We start from the raw sequence: 21,790 nt of genomic DNA on the forward strand, positions 1-21,790 counted from the left end.
AGCTTGGTACAACTGAACTTCACAGTCAGAGGCAGTCTGCAAACAGTAAAATACCATAAAAAAATAAAGAGGGGAAGAGTATGACTGGCTTAGGAAACACAATTGCAATACCTAGATTTTAAAAAGAGTTGTCATGGTCAAATGGCAGAACAAGCATCATGACATACATATAAGCACTAGGTGAAAGAAAAATGAGAACCAGCAGAGCTCTTAAAAGGGTGAGAAAAAAAAAACAAAAGAAGGGGGAAAAAATCAAAAAGAAAATCGTTAAGAAGTAAATCTGCTAAATCAAAAAAGATGGACAAATTGTAGAATAAAAACAAGACTTATGGCTTTCCTCCCGTTCATTTTGTGCTAATGGTGCCCACTCCTCATGCCTCAGGTTTCTCAAAGTCTGTCCTTGTCACCTAAGCTTTGCCCCTCGGGCTGGTTAAAAAGAAGGCATGAACTTACCTGACAATCTAACCTGGGAGCAAATGAGAATGGGGGAAAGAGGAGGAAGGAAATAAAATCCACACATCTCTACCTCAGAATAGCTGACTAGCACAGAAAAGAAGTCATCCACTGAAGGTTAAGAAATAATAAACAACTAATAATTTACTCCCTTGCTAAAAGACCAGGAGAGATGAAGCATAAACACCTACTTCATCGGCTGTTGTTGGAGCATGGCAGTCATACTTCATTCCTCAACACACACTGCAAAATCAAAATCTACATCTTTGTGGCCATTGGCACAGTTTCTTGTTCAGTTTTAAAAACACCAATAATCAACCCTCGTTTGTAGCGTTTTCACATATTTAAAACAAAACCCTTGGGATGCAAGTTATCAGCATCAGAGATAGCATCCATTTCTCCCCATCTACAAAGTACCTTTGAGCCAAACAAGCTGTGATTTTTAAAAATGCAACTATTTCCAACACAACAGAGAGGGAAGCACATATGACAATGTTACAAATCAAGGTGAGAGGAATAAGAAGAGTAATGACAACAGAAAATCTAAAGTAAGTCCTGGCAAGGCACACTACATCATGCATGAGAAAACCAAAGCCAGTTGGCTGTGATGAATCTGAATCTATCAACTACTATTTAGCTAACACCCACACATAAATAATGTTTTTGGTATTGCCTTGCTGATTATCAGGTTGCTGTAGATTGGAAAAATTAAACTAAAGGACTTGAACACGGACCAGTCCTTAGATGATGTTGGTAGAATTGTGGCAGTTGATCTTAATACCCTTCCTGTCAGTGCCTAACAAGGCTGGCAAGGGCCAGTGAGGCTGAGGGTTGTGCACAGGCACTATTTGAAAGTGGTTTTCCTTTTGTTATCTGGAAGAATGAAGTAGTCCTTTGAATCCTTATCCAGGTGTCTGCTAATTTTTTTGTGTCTTCTGGCAAAATTTGGGCCAAGCATTGTTGGAATCTCTACAACACTGCAAACTGGGCCCTGATCTGCCCCTCACATCACTAGTCAAAGACCAAAAACATCCTATTCACCTGGGCACCTTAGTAGGACTGTAGACAACCACCATCCCCAACACTGAAACCACAGGGAATTCCTCTTCTCCAGAAAGTGCATCCTCCCACCCTACTCTCTTTCTCCTCCTCCCCAACAGAAAAGCTCAAGAGGAAGCTGTAACATTAAATCAGCTAGGCAAGTTCAGGGTCTCACTTCGGTAAGTGGTCTTGCAAAGTGCTCTGTAATTCTGGATGCCCCATCTGGGAGTCATGTTGGGTCTGGTGTCAAATGTTTTTGAGACCTCCATCTGCTGAAGTTTTGGTCAATCAACACTTCTGGATAACCAGAGATCAACATGCCACCTTCTGCAAACGTTTTGCCTTTAATTTTCCAGCTTTGCCTCCATGCTTATACCCCTCATGCACTACATTTGCTCATAAAGCAGCAACAACATTCCCGGCCTCCAGTTTCTGCTCAAAGAGAGAAGGTGTGGATGCTACACAAATTTATACCCAAACCCTTGATAAGCCGGTATAGGCCTCCCGAAAGCTGAGGCCATTATAAGCATGCAGCCATTACGTGAGCAAATAAGGTGTTTAAGGCACTTCTTAGAATAGGCTCTGAAGATTAGTTAATGTTTATACAGGCCACTGAAAATTGAAATGACTGCTACATGCTAAGTATTACCATCACCAGGGATCTGTTTAAGTCAAAGCAAGGCAGACAGTGAAGGAAACAAAACTTATTTCTTCTGTCCAGCACAATTACTGCCAGACTTATGCACGCTAAAAACACCCAATAACCCATCTAACACAGTAAATTAATGTTTATGCTATTAAGTTTGGACAATCTTATGCTGAAAGCTTTTCAAACTACAGGAAATTGCATGTTGCACACGGACAACTGTATACAATTACAGTGATTTTGTTAAATGGCAGAGATATAAAGCAGAAGCTGAGTGGCCAGAAAGGCTTCTAAATCATGTAGATAACGAGTATGTCCTGGCGGGCCAGTAGTCTACAGCTTTCTCACAGATGTTTCTAGAGTCAGGAATTATATCCATAATCTCAAAATTCAAGACAACTCAGTGCATTGAGCACCTGTATCTGTGAGGCAACGACAGACACATGGGATCAGCATGTACTACTACTGCCATCTTGGAGTCACTATATATCAGCCAGATTTATTATTATCCCGTCTTGCACCACCAACTGACACCCATAGTAAAAGCAACATCAAAAAGGACATGGAAATATTTGGATCAACTCCTGTGTTTCTTTAGGATGCAAAAGCTCCAAAGAGATACAAAGAGCACAAACATGACACCCAGTGAGTGCGAGTGTGATGCTCTCCCAGGCAGAAAGCTCCCAGCTGCTGTGCTAAAGGCCACAGCAATATGTCTGCTTTATGCTTGTTTTCACGAAGGATTGTTTAACACTACTTAGTGCAAGCTCTACATTGACACAATAAATGTCGTCTCAATACAGCCTAGGTAAAGCATTCAGCTTAGCGAGTCCTGTTGCACGCTTTGTCAAACATCTGAAGGACTGCAGTGCCTCTGACTTTTTTCTGATGTCTTTCAGGTATAGAGCAGTATTAAAGGTAGTTTTCATGAATGCAAAACCAGGCAGAGGCTTGTCTAAGAACTATCAGTGCTATTCTTTACCTTATTCATTGTATCTTTCACAGTACTTTTCACCACCAGTCTCCCTTCCACTAAACGATTTCAGAAGTGTCATTTGCACATGAAATAAGTATAATATATTATACCGTTCCGTTGCGTATGGTAGATTATCAGTTTGTGTATATCAGCTAAGCAGAACACTGACAGCTGTGTAGACATATCTCAGCTGATACTAAAAGAAATCTTGTCGGCAGCTGTGATCTTAGAGTTAAATACACTGAAAAACTTCATTAGGCTGAGAGGCTGATACGATTTTCTGGAATGAACACTAAACGAATGAGGCTGATAACGCCATCTTTGCAAAATATCCTGTTTGCTTTGTCTTTAAAAGATAATATTTTCAAGATAAAAATATCCTGACTTACAAGTGATATATTCCTGTTGTTTGTGTTCACGAAATCTGAATTTTATATTTTAAGCTGTGTGTTATGCTTCGTTAATATGAAATCACCACCCTGCATCACAGACATATTAGCCGAGCTCCAAGTGACCTAATTCATTTTTAATATTTCATAGTTTGTTAAAAGCTGAAATTAGAGATCACTAACATAGCTTTGACACTCCCTGTCGTGAATCAAAAGATGTAGGGAAAAGGTCATATACTTACTAACTGGCACCAAACTAAATTCATCACTATAAAATGAGAGAACAGAAATGAAGACTGCATTTCCCATTATGCTTCTCTCTTTGTAAGAGCATCCATCAACTCGCACAACACCAAAAAGCAGAATTTATTTATATGCATGTCCCCCAATAAAAGGTCAGAGAGAAGTGAGAAAGAGAAGAAATAAGGATTGCAGCCTTTGTCTAAGCAAGTAGTTCCTTTCCTTTAAAGTATATTCAGCCACAACAGCCTTTGAAGACCAAAAGGAGAAACAATTCCCAACCACATAAAGAAACTAACAAGTCCCTTATATGGCTAAGAATTGCAATGCCATTTTTTTTTTCCACAGCTGGAAAAATTAGAACAAGAGAGAAAAATAGAGCAAACTTTAAACAGGCAGCTCTCTGAGCGCCGGGGAATTCACACAGGCACATCATTCCAGCTTTAAGAACTGGCGAATACTTTCTTCTTTAAAGGGAAGGAGGACATTACACCAGGTGAGTCCCTGAAATCTAGATTTTCACTCTCCTGCTGTAACTATGGATACCTAGCTTTAAAAACCTTTTGTGATGTAGCGGTACACCAGGCTCCTTATCTCCTTATCTGGTGAAATGCCTCCATCTGAAGTTCCCTAATGTCCTTTTACCTCACCAATGCATCACCTCAAGGTTATGCCAGCTCTGGGACTGTGCATCCTTCTGCCTTCTGCCCTACCTACTGCATCTTCAGTCTGCCTCTCACCCTCCCATAACCCTGAGACAAGCATTGCCAGCTTCTCAACCAGGAAGGCAACCAGATTGCATCACACGTTATTCCAAATGACCAGAGAGTTTCTCACAGGCAAGACACACAGGACTTGTTGGTTGATCTAGTCCTGCCATCTCCCATTGGCACGAGGCGGAAAGGTCAGGCTCCTGTGCAGCATCGATACTGAACTTTGAATGGCTCAGCCTGGCTGGTCTCTAAATATAGCTGGGCAGAGGAAGGGCTGTGAAAGTGGGTGGGGAAGGGAGTGGGACAGAAGCCAAATGAGCAATCAGTTAAATAAAACAACATCATGTTGGTCCACCAGTAATATTCTCTCATTCTACTCTGCCACGTTCTGCAGCAGAGTATTTAAGAGCAGTTTCAGGATTTAGTCGATTAATGTAAACTCACAGAATAAAAACAAATTGCTGCTTGATTTATATTTGGGGAGGGGAGAATACAAATCTGTTCAAGAACTTCTCTTCTTGAATAAATTTGAATCACACAGGAGTGACATCACTTCCACAACATGACAGTCCATAAATCATCATCGGCCACATGGTACAAACCATAAAACATGTGTCATGAAGACACCAATGAGGAACAAAATATCAGAGTGCTTTACATTGTAAACATTCAACCTTATGCGTCTTCTGGCTTCTACTATGATCTATGTAAGTCAGGTGGTTTATTTCATTCATTTGCATCTGAATTAAGTCAATACAATTAACAGAGGAACCCTCATAGAAAATCTGTCCAAACAATTTCATCTGCATAAATATACCACAAATGAAGCACTTTAAATACGTAAATACTTACTTTTTAATAAACAACCGTATTTGATACCGAAGTTGACTTTACAACAAATAAGTAGAGAGAGAATTTATTTCCACCACAGTTGTATACGAGCAAGCACAAAAACAAGACAAGAAAGAAAGAAACAAAGAAAAAAGGAAAGAAAGAAAAAAAAGTCTTTCAATCCAAAAAGCAAGAAAAATAATCTTTTTCTCTTATTTGACAACGTCAGATCTGAAGTCTTTCAGCTAATAAAAACTTCTAGGAGAAGAGATTAGACTTTGATGTAAACTAACAAAATATAAAAGACAGCACGACTGAGGAATTCAACAGGAGCTTCCTATCTGCAGCTACAGATAGGACGAGCAACCTTTGCTTCACTTCTCCATTTAGAAACACTGTATCCTCAGAAAAAAACACAGAAAACTGACTTGTTTCAAATTTCAAAAAGAGACTACACAGTATTTTTATCCTAAGAATTGTATAAATAAAAGCAAACCCAGCTCTACGATACTTTTTGTGGATTAACAGCACTTAGTCTCCTACAGAAATTTTTAATCTTCATTATAGGCACCCGGTTCCTTGTGAGACATCTCCTATGGCAATTAGACTTCCACTTCGTATAAATCATATCTCAGTTGTGGCAGAGAGAAAGACAGAAAGACAGAGTATCTGGTTTAGGTTGCTCATTCTCTAAAATTATAAATCAGGATAAATAATGTTAAATAGAAATTATAGCCACAGAAAACATAAAATGCTGTTAAGTATCAAATGAGGTATGTCCTCATCCATTTGCACAATGTAGAATTATTTTGATAGACTGTTCTTATTTCTCTTGTGACTGTATATATATTTATTTTTTTTTAAACCTGCACGTTGTTCAGCTGTCCCGGTTTTGCCATGGTGAACAGTATGTGCTTCATGGGCCTGATTCTGTCTTGCTGAATCAATGAATCTTTTTCATTGATTTTTCAATGAAAGCAGAATAGATCCTTCTCTCTATAACTTCTATTCTGTAATATTATTGTTAATCTGCCACATAAAATATTGGTACATCGTTCTGCATCAGTAGCCACCATTCTCAGGCTGATACCCTGCACGTTTAGAGTAGCTCTCTGTGTAAAAGTGTTTACTTCTAAACTTTCCTCTGTCACTCAATCTTGCCCATATGAGTGGGAAAGCAATTGCAAAACATCACTACACAAACACTCGCACTATAGGCTCTGACAATATCTGAGTAAACCGCTGTTCTCTGTCTCCCTTCTCTGCCCATCTGCAGTCTTTGGTATGGAACAACTATATCATGAAAGCTCTTATTCACACATGCTTTTGATATTACACTATTTAATCACATACAGCTGTAGCTGATGAGACTGTTACAAAACACAATTTTAATGCAGCACTGGAACTAAGTTCTGGAGACACATTAACTATTTTCCTCTACATAAAATTTCTAGCATTAAAAGACTTTTCTTCAAGAAAAAAATAATTAATAAAACCAAACCATTTGTTTTTTAAAAAAATCTGCTTCTCCTCCTGGACAACCCAGAATGGGGCTGTTTGCAAGCCAACTCAAAGTCCCTGCCTGGAGTACAGATAGTGACAAACCCACTTCCCCTCAACAAAACAAACCAAACAGACAAACAAAAAATTAGAAAACCCTGCTTGCAATAATATGCAAAGGGAACACTATCCAGGCTACTCGTAGCAAGACCTGAAATGAACTCAAACATTCTGCTTGGAATGCATATTTTCTTATCTGTTTTATAATTCATGGAAATTTAAGAACCAACAGTCTCATGATTTTTACCAAGATACTTGAATTAAAATGTGAATATACCATCTTGTGTGTTTTGAAAGGCCCTCGTGCATTAAAAACCAAACCAGTCCATTTCTGGAGCACTGTACTTTATTTTGAAAGGGCATCTTGTATAAGGCATTCTAAATTATAACTATTAACACAGAGCACTTGCCACAGCAAGGTCTTTGTAGCCTAATCTGGCAAATGCTTACAACTTCCATTTTGTGTTACAGAAATAAAATACCTGCTTGCAAAATAAATATCCACAGAATATCATAATACATATATGTTTGAAGGAACCATAATTTGAATTTTCCTTTTCCACAGGTTTGGTCTGGGTTTTTTGTTTGGTTGTTGAGGTTTGTTTTGTTTGGGTTTTTTGGGGAAGGTTGTGCGTGTTGGTTTCAGGGGTTTTTTATGTTGTTTGTTTTCAATTTAAACGGGCTTGCATTGAGGCAACACATGAAAGGAAGATCAACCAAGAAAATCAATGCCATTTTAATACATATCAACGTGTCTCTTATAACAACAAAAGTATTTTTATCCAGGCATGTAAAGATAAACAGAAAGCAAATAAGTTCATATATTTCTGCATTTTTCAGAGGAACGTAACTTTTATCTTCCTTATTGTTTAAACCAACCAGCAAATACTAGAGTTAGATATTAATATTATTATCAAAATTATAGCCAGGCTTAAATATTTTTAAATGGCATTTAAATGAATTCATATTTCTATCAGGCAGCTCTTGTAGGCATTTAAAACACGCTGTGACATACTGAATCAAACAGGGGCTAAGTGCGAACAATCTTCATTCCTAGAAATGCATTTCTCTATGTGCAAGTGTTTGCCTTTACTTTGGCATGATCACATGGGCTCCAGCTAGACTTTTGAGCTCTGGCAGTGATCCAAGCTGCAGATGGTTGGAAATGCAGCCTGAAATCAGTGTGTGGTTGATGAATTACTCCTTACACCTGACCCCTGCTTCACACCAGGCACCAAGCACAATTTGAACACTACTAGCCAGAGAAGCCCTGTCAGGCATCTCCGTATCTGGAACGCTTTCTTCAGGGCCTTCTGTATGGCCAGATGGCCAAGAGTGGGGAATGCCGTAAAGTCACTAAACAGAAACATGAGTGACAAAAGAGCATGGAATTGGTAGGTACAAGGTGAAGAGACGCAAGAGCTTTGTGCTGATTCCAAATACATGCTTTCTAAAAGAGGATGATGGAGCAAGCAGGGAGGTATGCTTATGGCACATAACTGAAAGAGGTCCCCAATTCAGTTGTGCAAAAGGATGCCCTAAAAATGGCAGAAAGGAAACATAACACACACCCAAATGTGTACACATAAGATTAATATATCAAGCCAAAACTATTCTGAGTACACCTGCTTGAATTTCCCAATTGTTTTGTCCTCAGCTGGGGTATATATCTGTCATTTCAGGAACATGCTCATTAAGCTGCTCTTGACTATGGACCAGTCTGCACACCTTTCACATCCTCAGAGACAAGGTTTTATTCAGGCAGGTGTTGGGAAATAACACTTCTTCCTTTTGCATGTGTTCACACATGCATCAGACATACAGAGATGAGTACAGTAAACACTGCCTCTCATTTGAGGTGTTTCAGCCACCTGACTGCATTACAGAGTCAACACCATGAGAGTTAAACTACCAGCCCCAAACCATGACTAATAAGTAGGAAATATCTGGAGAATGCATGAAAGCAAACCGCACGGAAATAGCTGCTTAACTGGCATATTTTTACCCCAAGTGCAAGTACAGCAATCGTAAAACAATTCCTGTCAACAGGTAACTGTGGCACCTCCTTCTTTCTACCCAAGTGATTCAGGTTTCTTTTCAATATGACCCCAAAAATAGTTCTAATCATAAGCTGCAGAGGACAGATAAAATACATCATCTACTAAATTAAGGAGACTGTTTCAACTCTATTCAGTGAGATTAATATTTTCCCTCCCTTTTTCACATCCTTACATGGTATTTCACAGTGCTTATTTTTGGTTTTTTGTGTGCAAAATGGTAAAGAGGAAAGAATTCTCTTGGGCAAGCAAGCAACAAAAGAAAAATTCAGACCACAATGCAATATTTGGCATCATTATCACTGTATATGTGACAATTTGCAACATACTCCTGTAAACCAATTGTTTGAGTAGTTACAACATCAGCAAGGATGCAACTAAGGAAATTCACTTAACATTTCAAAATCAAATAAACTACTATAGATTCTCATCAGATACACATGAGCTGAACCACCTCCATGCAATATTCTTTGCAACAAAAAAAAAAGACTATACTTCATCTACAACAGTAACCCAAAACACTTATTCTGAAATAAACTCCTAGGACAACTGGACCCTATTCTTAGGACCTGCCTAAAAAAGTTCCAACACTGTACTTTCAAAGTGAAGTTGTCAGACAGTGTTACACCAAAATGAGAAAAATAAGGTTATGTCTTTCCTCACACTCAGTGCTTGTGCTTAAGAGACATAGTAAATTCCTTGCAATTGTCTCTTAAGAATTGATACCCTTCTCCCATCCCCCTTTTCTTTCCTGGATGACAACAGCTTTTCCTAAATCTGAAATTAAAGTTTTAGCTTCAGTGGTGGCACTTGATCATGAAGGAACACAAGTAAATTGAATGAGTGCGTGCTTCATGTTCCACAAAAGGCCACAAAACACCAAAAAGTTAAAGCAATCAAACATATGGAATCCGTTTTTTCTATTTATAATCTCATTACCCATATAACTATTCATTTACACCATTTCTGCATGACAAGGTGCTAGCCATGTTAGAAGACACAAACACAGACTGTAGACTGAAGTCTTGCGCAGCTCCGTGCTCCCCTGCGAGAAGGACGTGATGTACAGTAACGTGGTACTTCCCAACGAAGAACCGAGACAACTTCACCAAACAAGCAAAGAAAAAGCTACACTTCACCCAAACACACTGGGGAACATGAATTTCCAAACTTTGCCTGTTGAACATGCTGTCACTCTGCATTTCACAAGCTGTACAGAAATACCATAAGAAAGCCTAGAATTTCTTTCTTAATTACAAATGAACACAAACCTCTCCCCCTCCCCCCCCCCCAGTATGCATGACCATGAGCATAAAAACACATTCTTTCTGTAGAGCTGAGTCCTATCATGCTTGGTACAAAGAGTAGTTTTTGGAAAATAAAAAGCTGAAGTTCTCAGGCTGGCTGGAATCATACAAAGGTTTATTAATATGTGTTGCTCCAATAGGCATGATAAAAGATATAGCTCTCCTCCACAACGTTATGTGATTACCCAACTATTAGCTTTAGACATACAATGGATCTAACTGCTTTAAAATGTCCCAGAAGCTGACGGCTAGCTTTAGGGTAACAAAATCCAGATGCTGCCTGTCTGCACTACTTTAAAGTCTTATAGGCTACAGAAGAGAAATACTTGTGCCTATATATATATGCATGTGTATATGTGTTTATTATTTAGGTTTTATGTATGCACTTAACTGTAGACCAAGGAAAATACAGAAAAATAACGGTATATAAAATGTATCACCATTCGAAATTTTACCTGTCCTTATTGTAATAGTGAAAGTGTGCAAAGACAGATGCACATGACTTTTCACGGGGCTGATAATTTTATATACTGGTAATAAAAACGCATTTAATTTATTTTTTAAAGCATTGGGTTAAAAAAAGTCATAGTGTGGAAAAGTTATTGTTACTATTTTAAGCTCAAATATAAGGGTAATTTTCTAAAAAGCTTATTTTAAAAAGTTTTTAAAAATGAGAAAAAAAAAAGGAAAAAAAAAAAAAAGGACCCTGGCAAAATGTAAGCTACGTGAGTAAAAGGCATGGAATGTCCAATATTTCTCCTCCAATACTCGAGGCTATTGTTCCTTCAAAAAAACACCATCAATTGTTTCATGTCCTTGGCTTGCCAGGTTTTGAGGAATAGCAGCAGCCTGCATCCCCCAATCCCCCAAACGGTTAAAGCTATAGGCAATATCACAGTCAAGCTAGTGACGGGCTGCTGCTGCAACAGCAACATTACACACTAAATGGTCACAAAGGTAAAAAGCTATTTGGATTGACCTTGAAAGGAAGAGGGGGGAAAATTATAAAAATCACTCCAAAATACAAAATTACAAAAGGCTGAATTGCATACCAAAAAAAAAATTCTGCATATTGCAATGGAAGAAACGGCAGAGCAAAGAATGAGAGGTAACCCTGCCATGAATTACAAGGCTGTAATCATACTGAGTGGTTCTGGCGTCATCACAACTCCAACCAGCCCGAATCACAGTTTTTACAATAAGTTAATTTATATAATACAGTAGTCGGACTATAAACATTAACGGGAAAGTAATTTTTATAAACAACAAAATATAACTTGTCCTTTTGCAACTGCAGCCAGATCAACGCGCTTTAAACCAAAAGTCTGGACAAGTCAGCCTCCCTTGTGTCACTTCACCACACACAGACACACACGTCAAATGCCCCATGTGTTAAATGTGCCACAGAGGTGCGACGTGTACATGTGTATGCAGTGCCATACCCACATTTGTGCATTCTGCCTTGGTTTTTCCTTCCTAAAGGATGTTCGTTTACTTACTGAAACTGTTAATCTGTGGCTGTGAGGCCACACTTCACCTTGTGAACGGGCTTGTAAAGTGTGTATTTTTTCCTCCTCCAAATACAGTGTCCTATCAAGGTTTGCAAACTTCCAGTTTAAGGCTGTCTTTTGTTACTGTCCCTTGGTCACACAGGAAATCTTTCCAGAGAGCTGACTATTATACAATGGCATTATAAAAATAAAGCTTTAATTAACTAACTCATCGCCAGGTAGCATAGGCTTCACTCAGTCTCTTTAGGACAGGCAGGCCTGCTTTCCAGTCTGCTGGCATTTTAAAAATTATTAAAAAAAGAAAAAAAAAAAGAAGAAAGAAAACAGAAGTGTCCGTGATGGATACGCTCTCCAAAAGTAGTTACCCTCTATTTCTAGACCTTTTAAATGCAACAGAGTACAGCCATATCATCCTCAATGTTTAATGAAATATTAAAAGCAGTGCAATGCACTGAAACAAACTCCGTCAGATTTTCAGTCGGTTAGCTCCGAGCTCTCCTTCGAGCTCCACAGCATCTCCTCTTCAGCTGATTAAAAGTTTGAGTTGTCACAGACAGCTTTTCTAACAGCAAAATGCTTTTAAGCTGCGAATAAACTGTAGAGATCACTGCAAAAGCCACCAAAAGTGTTTCATGTCTGATGCTGTCCAGAGCAATCGTTATCCCATGCCATAATAAACACGCTACCTGCCCGCTGTTACGATAGCGTTAACCGCACTGTTCTCCCCAAACAATAAAAGGAATTAGCCGACGCCAGCAGCCTCCGGGGGAAAAAAAAAATTAAAAGAAATAAAGAAATAAAGGAGAAAGCAGACGGTAACCTTCCTGACTCTCTCACGCCCGCTTTCTGCCTACCAGCTCGACTCTCTGCGCACCGAACCCGAGGAAGGGACGGAAAAATCGCCAAGAGCAGAGACGAGCCCGCAATTTGCGCGGCTCCGCTCTCCATCCCCCGCCAAGCGCCCGGCCCCGCCGGTCCCTACCTTGGTTTGGAGATAGTGGGGGTAGTAGTAGGTGTACTGGGGGTACATTGGCTGCTGGTCCAGACGTTTGCCCATGTAGCTGGAGTCCTTCTGGCTGGTGCGGGGAACTCGTTGGCAGGGTGTAGTGCCCCAGGGCCTTTCTTCCTCTCACGCCGCTATTCCTGACAGCGCGGGCGACAGAGGAGGCTGCCGAGACTCCCTCGCCGTCTACCGCGCGCTACTTCCAGCACAGCCAAAAACGCGCCCGAACATATATATGTGCGTGTATGTGTGAAGGGGGTGCGTGCGGGTGTGTGTACGGGTAGGTGGAAGCCCCCGTGCCCGGGTGCCCGCGGCGGAGCAGCCCGCCTCCCCCGCTGGCAGCAGCGTGCCTCCGGCGGTGCCCGCTGCCCGGCTCGGGAGGGAAACGTCCTGCGAGAGGAGCCGGGAAGACAGTGCAACTCCAGCCCTCCGCAGAGCCGCTCGCTCGCTCGCTCTCCTCGTCCTCTCCTCGGCTCGGCTCGCTCCGCTCTCGAGCCCTCCCCTCTCCTCTCGCTTCTCCACCCACCCCCCTTCCAACCAAAAAAAAAAAAATTTAAAAAAAAAAAAAAAAAAATAAAAGAACGAAACAAAAATAAACAAAAAAAAAAAAGAAAAGAAAAAAAAGGGAGGGGGGAGGGAAGAGCCTTCCCCAGCCTAGTTGCCGCTGCCTCCCTCACGGAGTGACATGGTGCTCAGGGCTCGTCCTGTCTTTCATTCAAACCCCCTCCGCGCCGCGCCGCCGGTGGGAGGGACCTCGGCGCGCCGCTCCCCCGGGAGGTCGGCGCAGGCCGCGCGGCCGCCCCCGCGCCCCCGCCCGCCCCCGCCGCGCCCCGCGCCCCGCGCCCGCCGCCCCGCGCGGCCCCCGCCCCGCCCCGCCCCGCGCCGAGCGGGGAGCCCCGGGAAGCGGCCGTGGGACTCGGGGAATCCTAACGCCGCGGGGCGGGGGAAGGGGGGGGGGAGAGCAGCCCCACAACGCGGGTTTGTGTTTGTTTATTTATTTATTTATTTGCAATTTATTTGCGTTTTAACAGACGGGGGGGGGGGGGGGAAGGTCACGGAGCCCGGTCGCCGAGCAGGGAAGTCGTCGTCCTCCCCCTTCAGAAAACTACTCAGTGCCGTCGTCCGGCACTTCGCGGAGAGCCGACCCCGGGCCAGACATATTAAATACATACTTTGTTAGACCGCTTATATAAGACTTGGTTTATTTAAAGTTGGAACAAAATGGAGGAAGAGGGTAAAGAGGAAACTCGCCCGGCCTGGCGTGCGGGTGCCTTCACCGAGACGTGTGAAAATACCACGGTGCCACAAAAGTTACCCGCGGCTCCGTCTCCCCCTAGAAGGGCCGGGCTCCCCCGCCCGCAGCCGCTGCCGCCGCCGCCGAGCCCAGGTGAGGGCCAGGTGTGGCCCCCGCGCCCGGCCGGGAGCCTCACACCTGCCGCAGATCCCAGGCGTGCAGGACCTGTGTCAGCACTGCGATCCCAAATATTTATCCTCCAAAAGGCTCGAAGGAAGAGTCTGTCTTGCAACAGGACTATAAATCACCAGAGGAAAAGTGCATGAATAACAAAATGTTTCCTCTTGCACACAAATCCCAGCGTTTCTCCTTTTTTTAAAATAACTTATTTCTTTAACATGTCATCAGATTCCTGGGCCTTTCTACAGCGGCTTTGCCTATTTATAAGTTTTGGGGGAAAAAAATGTGGGGCAGCAGTTTCTTTTTGTTTTTATTTAAATCACCCATAGTATTGCAGCAGGATTGTCAGCTGCTGTATTATCAACCAAATTGCTTTAAAAAAAATTATAAAAAGGATTTCTTTAAAGGGACACTTCTCAAGGCTGATAGAGCTAAAATTAGACTTGCCAGCTGTGTTTTGGTTTGTGGGCACGTGCTTGCACATGACAGGAACATGGAAATATCACGCTTTACTCTGGCAGTTTGCTGTTCTCATAAGCAGAGGGTTTTGTTATGGGTTCCTATAACTGTCCCATAGCCAGTTAGTCCACAAGCAAAAGAAAGCAGCTGAAGGAAATGAGCAGTACGGGAAGCCATACACATGCTCAAAATACTGCCTATACACTGTGCTTTCATCACCAGGCATTAATAATCATTGGTAGTTAGGTACCAGTCCTGTGCCATACCGGTGCTGTGCTTGCACAGGTATTTGGCCCCTGTTGCAGGAGAAAAACTTTGCAAAACAAGTGCTCTGTTCCCAGAGTGCTGTACAGGCATTAACCAGGTTCTTGCACACCCGGATGAGTTCTGTGGAGCACTACCATCACCCCAGCTTCCAAACCTGCTGAAACAGATTCAAAAAAAGTCTGGTTGGGTAAACTATTGAGTATTTTCATTTCCTAATGAATTCCAAGCCAGCCAGGACCATGTAGTTCCTCTTCTGAGGGTCCCTCTTATTCATTCATCTTGTCCTCTGAGAAGTGAATTAAGAAAAAAGATAGAAATGGGAGGAGAAGCCTGCAATCCCCGCCTCCCAGCCCCACGGTTTATATCACTGCTCAGCTTTAAATATACTGCCTCTGTTCGTAGTGCATGATACTCCAGTGATACTCTTGCTTAGGCTTTCTTTTCCACCCCCACCTCTCCCCACACACACTTTCCCTGAGGGTGAAATAGACTGTTTGAGCATTGGTATCTGCAGAAGTGAATGGTGATTACTTGACCATACGTGATACTTTGAGCTGAGACAACTTTCAGATTGTTCTTTCAACTGCCAGAATTAAGTTGTTGTGCTTCTCTCCTCACCTTCTCAGTTTTCCCTCAGGATATTAACGCAGTTTTTCTTGCTAAGCGGTTTGCTTGTAGAAGTGGATGTAACCACTGGGAGAAGATAGAACCTATGTGTACAGGGTGAAATAAAAGATAAATACTAAGGAAGTAGAAAACTGTGCATTCTGACCAGGAAGGACTGATTTGGCTATATCATCTGACAACTGTGAGTATTTCAAATGATGCCATAAAATTTCAACCCAAAATTTCCACACACTCCCCCATCAGATGCACTGGCCAGTAGCTCCAGTAGTTCTCACAGCTAAGAAAAGGTGGAGAACTACAGAAGTCAGCAGACTATTATCTCTGTGGGTAACAGCTCCACCCTTCTCCTGCTCGCTCTCAGCAAAAATCTTAAATATGAAGACGGTTTGGATTTCACTTTTCACCTGTAATCCTGACCAGGTGCTGAGCAGCCTCTGCTGTTTGCTCTGAGTGCTCAGCATCTTGCATGATTGAGTCTTCAGAGATGCAAGATAGAGTGGAGGCAGCAAAAATAGGAATTCAATATAAAAGAGTGGGGGGCCAAGGGGAGAAGACAGGAGGCAATATAGCATAGCAAAAATGCAAATGAACAGCCACAAAAGCAGATTCAGATAGCATACAACCTCTGAAAAAATGCTAGTGCTGGAAAATGGAAAATTTCCATTTGCAAAATACAGACATCAAAAAGATCATCTGTGACTCGGGAGCACACTGTTTAAATAGAATCCCCTTCATTTTCTGGCCTGTGCATTTGAATAACTGAATCCACTTGCAAACTGAAATAGCAGTTTGCCTACCAAGTGTTAAGTATAAATGTTCCTCAAAAGAAAAGACAAGCTGTTCGATCCCAGTGAGCAACAGGGAGAAAACTTCACAACTTTTTTTCCTTCCTATGGGAGGCTCGTTATCAAGCCCCAGCCAGGTCCACTCCTGAGAACCCGGGAGTAAGCCACGTCCCAGTGCATTTGCAAAGGTACTGGCACGACTGGTATCGCTGACCTGAGGGGAGATTCACAAGCCAGGTGAGCAATAACAAACTCTTCAGTGGGAAGTTTAGAAGTGAAACAAAATAAATGGTAACACATCATCTGTAAATCAGACAGCCAAGTACATTTGAAGGCAGGCACCAAAGGATATTAACTCAACAACAACCAAAGCTGTGCATAAGAAACCTGGAGTTAACTGACACCAAAAAAAAAAAAAAGAAAAAAAAAGAAAAAAAAAGAATCCTTCTCATGACAGCCTGAAGTACAGAAATTACATATGTTTGGATGTATTTTTGCCTTTCATAAAATGCAGATTTTTTCATTCACAAAAAGTGAGTTAAAAGAAAAAAGCAGACATTTAGTGAAAAAATGTAATTCAGGGGCTTTTATTTGCTAACATACAATTCTACTTACACTTTTTTTTTAATAAGCTTTTTACCTATCCTATTAAAACCTTCTAAAATTATAGATATCAGAATCAGGTAGCAATTCAAACATTTTCTATCTCCTTGCTCTTGAAAAGCAACAATCCACTTTAACTTCTGACGAAATTATGTCAAAATTGTCGAAGTCATGACTAAGGAAATACAGACACCACCACTTAAAGCAATATATTATGTTAAAGAAAAAAATAACAACTATTACCTTGGGCTTATGTTTTTAACTTTGTCTCTCTAATTTTATTCTATTTACTCATTAAAGCTATTTCAAAAGAGACCATAGTGATACTTGACAGCTTGTTTACAATGGGTTACAAGAAGAGTACTGATTTTATTTCTAGATCTGTCAGCACCTTCAGTTCAGCTACCTTAAAACTGTATTGATGAACACAGAATTTTACTATTTAACAGTTCATTTATCAAGCTGATTTACCTAAGGATAGCTAACTGAATTTCTAAGAAGTGCATCTCAGTGTAACCATCAGTAAAGCACACGATAAGTATGGAGGGGGTGGGGGGAAAAAGACACAGAGATACGAAATACTTAGCTTAACAATGACAGCATTAAGTGTCTGGGATTGACAGAATCTCTCTGAGTTGGGGAGTGCCACCATTTTCAGATGCCTGTCTCTCATGAGAGAACAAACACTACTGAAGGTGGCTTTCCCCACACATGCACACCTCCTCTGCCTGCATGAAAAAACAGCCAGGTTTGGTCTCCAACCTTCAGCAGTAACCATCGTAACACCACAAAGTCTAGAATTAGGCAGAGCTGCAGATGGCATAAAGTAAATCTGAAAGAGTAAATTTATAAGATTTGGGAAAACAGCAAAGGCTTGCCAGCTACCATCATATTTCATTTTTTTGCCCTTTATTATCTTCGGTTTTAATACTGTGGCTCAGGTATTTCCATTGGTCTACTTTTACATAATGTAAAAGACCCAATCCTAAAGGAAGTCTTCAGACAGCAGCAGAGTGAAAAATTTTAGGAAAAAAAGTGAACAAGAGTGAACATTCACTAAATTGTTTCTGTTTTCCATCTGATATAATCCCTCACATGCACAAGCAAATGAAACTAGCAGTCAGTGGAAGAGATAGAGTGAAATTATGCATTAATGTCCTCTTTCAGCAGATGTTAATGGATAAAACCAAAGTAAATAACATTACCTTAGAGTTCTGTCTACTTTGCATCTCAGAACCCTTTGCAAGGGTTAATTAATCTTGTGATTTGGGAAAGGATTAAGTAACATGACCAGTCAATGGCAATGCCCCAGTTGTCACAAAGAACGGTGGGTTCCTCTCGCCTCACAAACCCTCATTGCAGGGTAAAAGCTAAAGCAAATATGACCAATGGGGAATAAGACTTTCAGTTCTGGAGGAGATTCATGGGGAGAGAAAATAGTGCTATGGCAGAGAAATGCAATGTGACGAAACAGGAGAGAGACACAGGACAGCTGTAGCATATCATAGGATCACACGTCAATAGTTTAGGGCTTTCGGAAAATACCAGGATTGTGCACGAGTTAGAAAACATGCCTTTCAAAGGTGATATTTTCTATAGCAACTCCACATCACAAGTCTGTAAATATTACATCTGGTCTCGAGTCTGAACTCTCAGGATAAAAAGGGCAAACAAACCCCCAAACAGTAGGAGGACTAGCCAAGGCCATTTCTCCCATTAACTTAATATTACCAGCATTAGATGTGGTATGATTCAGAGGGAGAAAATTCTTCACCTCCCACCTTCCCCCCACAAAGTCCTGCTTACTAGTCACTTTCTCCACCCCTCTGTTTACTTAAAATCAGATTTTAATCAGGGAACATGAGATTTTTTTTCTTAAGGAAGTTTATTTCTCAAGGTAATGGGGAGACGTAAATATGCTGCCTGTTTACTGAGGCTCGTAAACACACACGAACACAGTCAATTAATTGTCACTGAGAGAGTTCCAGCAAACATGGAAAATCCTAGCTTTTTAGGGCATGGCCATGTTTAACTAAATGTTCACCCATCATGTACTGAATTACTTAGTGAGATATTAATTTTGTGCTCCAGCTGAGGGTAATCACAGAACAAACTGGCATTATTCAAGTTACTCCACGAAATTACGGCAAGGGTAAGCTTAAGAACAAAGGCCAGCAGGAGTCGAGCCTCTCAACTTGAAAGGAATTATCTTTTCCTCTAATTGAAGTGAGGGCTGTTTTGTTTTGCTTTTTCTTTCCTTCCTCTTGCTAAATTTCCAACAACGCTTCTTGGCAGAAGGTCTCCTTGCAACTGGGCTTTCATGCTTAAAGCCCAAGAGCAGGGACTCATCTGCCTGGGAAAGTTTACTAATGTAATTACACCAGCATCCTCGACAGCTAGAGTTACATCCACGTAATGCTACATGTGGGCATTCTTACCAGGGAGTGATTACGCTGGTAAATGCCCCTATTTACATAAACCCAGAAAAACTAGACTTCTGGGTCCAGTTTTCCTACTGGTACTGCCCCTGACCTACGCCATAACCTTGGACAAACCACTTCTCCTGCTCCCTCCCTTCTGTCTCTGCCTCGCAAGCGTTGACTGGAACTCTTTATGGTGAGAACAATCTCTATGTTTTTACAGTGCCACAGGGGAACCTCAGTTTTGGTAGAGTACCAGAACAACTCATCAGAAACCTCTAATAATGTATGTAAACAGCTTCTTCTTCCACTGTCCAGACAGCTGCTATTAGCGAGTTCACAGGCTGTGGCATTTCTTTAGCATGGGAAAAAGTTAACAATAGGCAGGAATGGAGGGTCATCTCAGGCAACATTCCATCACTATCAAATATAATACATTCTGCTTTCTCTATACTTATATATTCCCCAGCATGCCAAGACACATTTCTTCTTGTCTCTTTCATATCTGGCAGGCTTCTTTGCCCACTAAATAATACTTTATCTAACGCTGGCTGTAAATAAGTCCTGAAGGAGCCTTTGCTAATAATTTCTATTTCATCTCCTAATAGACCCCCTTCTAAAACGCATTACAATTATGGCATTACCCTAGCAATTTAGTCCAAAACTTCATTCAAAAGTGTTTGTAAAACTAATTTTTCATTACAATTACTGCAAATTTTATTGTTTTGATGAAATCTCAAAATATGACCCTTTTTTTTCAGTTTAGTTCAAATTTAATTTTTTAATTTAATTTTTCCATTAAAATTCTGCCTTGACCCAACTGCAGTAAAAATTTGCCTTCTTGGTCCCCCTGAAAAAAGAAAAATCAAAGTCTAAAAAATGTCTCCAACACGTTTTCAAAAATACCTTAAGCAAAAATTATCTTTTTTTCTTTACCCATGTAGGAAAATATTATTTAGGAATTATACAAATGAAATACCATTACTGAAATCATTCTCTAGGGAATGTGTTCATCAGTTGTTCGTTTTTAATTGAAATTGATGACTGGGAAAAGCAATCTGCAATTTAGCTTGCCCCAGTAAGCCCTACAGTAATTCAGAATCTATTCAGTCCAAACTATTTTATAAATAAAGATCACAGGTTACGAGAATCTGTAATCTTCAGGCATAACAAAATGCTATTCTTCTCCTTCTCACTTAAACATAAATGGGAACTCAAGTGGAAAGAACATAAAAACATGTACTGTGACCTCTAGTGCCTTCTTATCAACATGTAAAGCTTCCCTGAAAGCATTACAAGAAAAATTATAAGTGTCCACTAAACATAGAATCAAAAGACTATGCACGATGATTCCCAACAGAGGGGGAATTTCCGGCTCTCAAATTCTGCCTCACCCATAAAGGGAGAAAATGCATAGCAAATGGAGAAGTACAGTACTGAGAGCTGGATAAAAAGTTCCACATGCAAGTAAGCTGCAGACTTGAACCAATTCTCCATTTTTCAAATCAGTTCACTCTTTTATAGGAATAATGGCATTTTTTTTGTAATGGACAGTTTCCATTTACCACAGAACCAATGCAACCTGCCATGCAAAATCAAACCTTATGTCACACTAGATTACTGTCCATCATAACCAAAGAAAATGTATTGAACTGAATATATTTGGTTCAGGAAATCTCTATTTTGTCAACTGCAGTATAGCTCATTGTCCATTAAACAGTACCAAACCCATTCTGAACAGAGCACAGTGTAGAAATGTTTAACCTCCTAATCCTGTACTTGTCCACTTGCCAGAACAAAAGGGGGAGGGTGACATCTAACAAAAAGTGAGTTAGGACTGACACTTTCCTGTACTAGAAAAATTCTTTGGGTAAGAAATCATTTATTTCCTGCAAACAGACAAATGCTAATTACAGGTCAAATCTTCCCTCTTTTTTTCCTCTACCTTTTTTTTTTTTCCTTTTCCTTCCTTCCCTCCTTGGTGCATCTTTTCTTCAGTCTTTTTTGTCAAATATCTTTTGCCTTCAAAAAATCTCATCAAATCTCTATATTCTCCTTCATCTAAAAGTTATCTGGTTTGAGAATAATTTGCCTGCCTTCTTTTATGTATTCCAGCTGGAGTTTTTAATAAAGCACAAGGACTCAAGGCTACTGTATTTTTATTAGGAGATGGTGGAAACTTTATAATGATTTCTATTCACATTCAGCAAACGCTCTTTCCTATTGTTCTACCCTATTCACCTCTCCCAACATCCTATTCCCAAATCATTTTTACTCTGTAATCCTTCATCCGTTTTGTCTCCTCTTCATTCCTGTCCCCACCTAACCCCCTGTCTTCCCAGCACAAATACTTTCTTTTTCTCAATCTTTTCTCCATCTTTTTTTTTGTTGCCCTGATTCCTTAGTCACAGATGCTTTAGGCTCCACTTTATTACTTATGCTGCAGTTCTTTGAATGTAGAACAAAAATATTTGAGGGGGGGAAGAGT

The 21,790-nt window shown here is 40.7% G+C and overlaps 1 protein-coding gene across 4 annotated transcripts in view; it reads right to left on the reverse strand.

Moving 5' to 3' along the window:
- RBMS3 (RNA binding motif single stranded interacting protein 3) overlaps positions 1 to 21,790 on the reverse strand; it is a 705,062-nt gene that overhangs the window by 427,395 nt on the left and 255,877 nt on the right. For 2 of the 4 annotated variants that reach the window (XM_032683783.1, XM_032683770.1), the window contains exon 1: positions 12,707 to 13,217. The exons of the other annotated variants lie outside the window; for them this stretch is intronic. In XM_032683783.1, coding sequence (XP_032539674.1) covers positions 12,707 to 12,781 — 75 coding nt within the window. In that variant the 5' untranslated portion in view covers positions 12,782 to 13,217. Of the gene's footprint in view, positions 1 to 12,706; positions 13,218 to 21,790 lie in introns of those variants that run through there. 4 annotated transcript variants of the gene reach the window in all.

The sequence above is a fragment of the Chiroxiphia lanceolata genome, chromosome 1, assembly GCF_009829145.1.
Source record: "Chiroxiphia lanceolata isolate bChiLan1 chromosome 1, bChiLan1.pri, whole genome shotgun sequence".
Classification (NCBI taxonomy): Eukaryota; Metazoa; Chordata; class Aves; order Passeriformes; family Pipridae; genus Chiroxiphia; species Chiroxiphia lanceolata.